Source organism: Echiichthys vipera, assembly GCF_963691815.1.
Source record: "Echiichthys vipera genome assembly, chromosome: 21".
Lineage (NCBI taxonomy): Eukaryota > Metazoa > Chordata > Actinopteri > Perciformes > Trachinidae > Echiichthys > Echiichthys vipera.
This window is the reverse complement of record NC_139846.1, coordinates 25,856,099-25,861,098: the sequence shown is the minus strand read 5'-3', so window position 1 is coordinate 25,861,098 and position 5,000 is coordinate 25,856,099. Positions and strand designations below refer to the sequence as shown.

General features: G+C 47.3%; 1 protein-coding gene across 1 annotated transcript in view; it reads right to left on the bottom strand.

The window, feature by feature from the left end:
• LOC310963560 (dynein axonemal heavy chain 5-like) overlaps positions 1-5,000 on the bottom strand; it is a gene marked incomplete at both ends in the record, with an annotated part of 54,371 nt that overhangs the window by 13,399 nt on the left and 35,972 nt on the right. Inside the window, 8 exon segments of the mRNA XM_083936424.1 lie at positions 286-515; positions 1,611-1,732; positions 1,994-2,148; positions 2,864-2,974; positions 3,059-3,190; positions 3,272-3,412; positions 4,313-4,378; positions 4,708-4,944. Coding sequence (XP_083792550.1) covers positions 286-515; positions 1,611-1,732; positions 1,994-2,148; positions 2,864-2,974; positions 3,059-3,190; positions 3,272-3,412; positions 4,313-4,378; positions 4,708-4,944 — 1,194 coding nt within the window.

Genomic DNA, 5,000 nt, shown 5'->3' with positions numbered 1-5,000 from the left:
CTTCCTGTTTCCACTTCCTGTTTCCACTTCCTGGTTCCACTTCCTGTTTCTCCTTCCTGTTTCTACTTCCTGTGTCTCCTTCCTGTTTCTCCCTCCTATTTCTACTTCCTGTTTCTCCTCCTGTTTCTCCTTCCTGTTTCTCCTTCCTGTCTCTACTTCCTGTTTCTCCTTCCCGTTTCTACTTCCTGTTCCTCCTTCCTGTTTCTCCTTCCTGTTTCCTGTTTCTACTTCCTGTTTCCTGTTACTACTTCCTGTTTCGTAACGTCGTTGAAAATCGTGACTCACCTTTAAAGCGCGAGTGCGAAACTTCTCCCCGACGGGCGAGAAGCAGAGGACGACGTGGAGGTTGCTCCGCACTCGCGACAGGAAGAAGTCGTAGAGGTTTTCAGCGGTCGGCGGGCGGCGAGGGAGCTGGCGCTTCATGACGGGGATCAGCTCCTGCGTGATGTCATCCAGCTCGTCACGGGCGAACAGGTTGGAGACTTCGCCGCTCGCCAGGACGTTGTTCATGTACTCTGCAGGGCGCCGTGAGAATCGTCCAATCAGAGACAAGCTGCACGCGCTCAGTGAGACTCTGTTTCTGTTTCCTGTTCGGAAACTTTAAATATTTTTATAAATTAAATTATTTAAAACAGGAAGTTACAAAAGATGCTAAATTACAAGAGATTCATCTCCACGACTTAAAAATATCGACTTTTTATCTTAAAATAAAGACTTTTATCTTAAAATATTGACTTTTATCTTAAAATATTGACTTTTATCTTAAAATATTGACTTTTTATCCTAAAATATTGACTTTTTATCTTAAAATATTGACTTTTTATCCTAAAATATTGACTTTTATCTTAAAATAAAGACTTTTATCTTAAAATATTGACTTTTTATCTTAAAATATTGACTTTTATCTTAAAATATTGACTTTTATCTTAAAATATTGACTTTTTATCCTAAAATATTGACTTTTTATCTTAAAATATTGACTTTTTATCTTAAAATATCGACTTTTTATTTTAAAATATTGACTTTTTATAACTTTTTATCTTAAAATATTGACTTTTTATCTTAAAATATTGACTTTTTATCTTAAAATATCGACTTTTTATCTTAAAATATTGACTTTTATCTTAAAATATTGACTTTTTATCTTAAAATATTGACTTTTTATCTTAAAATATTGACTTTTATCTTAAAATATTGACTTTTTATCTTAAAATATTGACTTTTTATCCTAAAATATTGACTTTTATCTTAAAATATCGACTTTTTATCTTAAAATATTGACTTTTTATCTTAAAATATTGACTTTTTATCTTAAAATATTGACTTTTATCTTAAAATATCGACTTTTTATCTTAAAATATTGACTTTTTATCTTAAAATAAAGACTTTTTATAACTTTAATTCTTAAAATATCGACTTTTTATAACTTTTAGCATAAAATTTTGACTTTTTATCTTAAAATAAATAGTTTTTATAACTTTGTTTCTTAAAATAATGACTTAAACGTTGAAGTATTAAAGTATTAAAGTATTAAATTCTTAAATATTTAAAGTATTAAAGTGTTAAATATTTAAAGTATTAAAGTATTAAAGCGTTAAGCGCTCATGTACCCAGGAACGCTTCGTCCTTGATGTCGTTGTCGGTGAAAAGGAACGTGACGCCTTTCCCGCGCTGACCGGCGACTCGATACAGAGTCTTCAGGTCCTCCAGGAGGTTACTGCAGCTGTACGACCTGCACACACACACACGCACACACACGCACACACACACACACACACACACACACACAAGCACACACACACACACACACACAAGCACACACACACACACACACACACGCACACATGTTCAGAGCCGTGTGTGTGTGTGTGTGCGTGTGTGTGTGTGTGTGTGTGTGCTTGTGTGTGTGTGTGTGTGTGTGTGCTTGTGTGTGTGTGTGTGTGTGTGTGTGTGTGTGTGTGTGTGTGTGTGTGTGTGTGTGTGTGTGTCAGACCTGGTCAGTGTGATCTGGAAGGTTTGGTATCCTGCGATGAACGACGCCAGCCTCGTCAGACTCTGCTTCCCCGACCCCCCGACCCCGACCAGCAGGGCGTTCCCCCGCGGCGTCCGCAGGATGCGTGAGATGCGCATCAGGTGGGTCATGGCGTCCTGTCATTGGACCAAACACAGACGGGTCGTTAACCAATAGACACGCAGAAAGAACTGCAGCCCCTCCCCACCACGACTACGCCTCCATATCCTGTCCCTGAAAACCACAAACAGGATTGGGGACAGAGTGCCCCCCTGGAGGAGGCCGACCCCCACCGGGAACCACTCCGACTCACTGCCCAGGATCCGGACCCAGCTCTCTCTTCGGGGGTACAGAGACTGGACCCCCTCAGAAGTGACCCCCTCACCCCAGACAAAGCACATGTAGACCGGACGGGCACACTCCCAGACCCCCTCCAGGGTCCTTGAGAGTGCAGAGCTGGTCCTGGTCCAGGTCCAGGACTGGATCCACCTGGTTCCTCTTCAGTCTGAGGTTCTACAGGACGAACCTCCTTTCCAGCACCTTGGAGTCGACTTCACCAGGGAGGCTCTGGGACAGGGGCCTCCTCCAGACGGTCCCTGTTCACCCCGCACTACTGGTTTGGGTTTACCAGGCCTCTCCAGGTGTCTCCATCGTTGCCCACGTGGGCGTTGAAGTCTCCCAGCAGGACTCTGGAGTCCCCTACTGGAGCCCCATGCAGGACTCTGGAGTCCCCTACTGGAGCCCCATGCAGGACTCCATTCAGGGTCTCCAAGAAGGCCGAAGTTATAGACAATAAGAAGAAAAACTAACAATAACATCCACAACAAACATGGCCGCCTGATGGGTCCTTACCTTGAAGAAGACCAGGTCCATGGCTCCGCCCCTCGCCGCCTCGTTGTACTGCAGCTGGAAAACAGACAGTCGCTCCGCCAGGGCGTCCAGCGACGGGATTGGCTCATACACCTGTCAATCAAGTCCATTTATAACGTTACAACACAACACTTTCAATCCAAACGTAAAAGTGACGCAGATACACGAGACGAGGACCTTCGGAGGTTCCACTTCGGCGTCTTCCGGTTCGTCGCCCGTCGCCTCCGGAGCTTCGCGCAGGAAGTCGACGAAGAAGGCGTCCCACTGAGCGTGCTCAGTCAGAGCTTTCCCATGATCCTCCACTGCGACCTGAGCGGAGAGGCGGTCGTTTAACTTTGGTTTTCCTTCATTTGACCCTGAAACAGATTCTTCCTCAAAGACAAAACGCACCTTCTCCAAGATGGCGTCGAAGGTTCGTCTGTCGCCCGCGTCGATGAAGCGGTCGGCGATCACTCTGCAGCATTCGTGATGGAAGAGAGCGGCGAGGAGCGGCGTGCTCTGACACGCCTCCGACGCCACCGCCAGCATCCCCTGAAACACGCCATGAAACACGCCGTGATACACGCCGTGATACACGCCATGATACACGCCGTGATACACGCCGTGATACACGCCGTGATACACGCCATGATACACGCCGTGATACACGCCATGATACACATGATACACGCTGTGAAACACGCCATGATACACGCCATGAAACACGCCATGAAACACGCCGTGATACACGCCGTGAAACACGCCATGAAACACGCCATGATACACGCCATGAAACACGCCATGAAACACGCTGTGATACACGCCGTGATACACGCCGTGGAACACGCCATGATACACGCCATGATACACGCCATGGAACACGCCATGATACACGCCGTGATACACGCCATGATACACGCCATGATACACGCCATGGAACATGCCATGATACACATGATACACGCTGTGATACACGCCATGAAACACGCCATGAAACACGCCATGAAACACGCCGTGATACACGCCATGATACACGCCATGAAACACGCTGTGATACACGCCATGAAACACGCCGTGATACACGCCGTGGAACACACCATGATACATGCCGTGGAACACGCCATGATACACGCCGTGGAACACGCCATGATACACGCCATTATACACGCCATTATACACGCCGTGATACACGCCATGGTACACGCCATGATACACGCCGTGATACACGCCATGATACACGCCATGATACACGCCATAGAACATGCCATGAAACACGCCATGATACACGCCATGGAACATGCCATGATACACATGATACACGCTGTGATACACGCCATGAAACACGCCATGAAACACGCCGTGATACACGCCGTGATACACGCCATGATACACGCCATGATACACGCCATGATGACATCAAAGCGTGGGACGTGTTGATGCGACGGGACGAACCTGCCAGATCCGGCTCAGGTCCCTCAGGTTGAAGATGTAGTGGAACTTTGCAGGAGACGGCAACATCTGAGGATCAGAGACGTTCGACCAAAAACGAAGAAAAACCACCGTGAATTATGAACAGGAAGTCAAGAGTTAAGTGGAAAACTGCAGGAAAGAGTAAAGACACGACAGGAAATACAAGAAAAAACAACAAATGAGAAGAAAAACTAACAAACAAACGTATTTTGCCGTGTGTGTGTGTGTGAGTGTGTGTGTGTGTGTGTGTGTGTGAGTGTGTGTGTGTGAGTGTGTGTGTGTGAGTGTGTGTGTGTGTGTGTGTGTGTGAGTGTGTGTGTGTGAGTGTGTGTGTGCGTGTGTGTGTGTGTGTGTGTGTGTGCGTGTGTGTGTTCCACCTTGGCCTTCACCCCCTGCCACACCCTCCTGGTGGTGGGCACGAGGGCGGCGGCGAGGGCACAGACGGCGTCGGTGAAGCCCCTCCCCGGGCAGAAGTGCCCCCGGGCCACGGTGCTGAAGATGGTGTCGATGGAGGCGTTGGACGGCAGCGTGCAGTTAAAGACGCAGAAGTGACGCTTCAGGCGCTCGGGCACGTCGTTCCGGCCGCCGCCCGGGTGGATCATGGCCGCCACCAGCTGTGACAACAACAAGGTTATTATCGTCATAGCAACCAGCTGTGACATCAACAAGG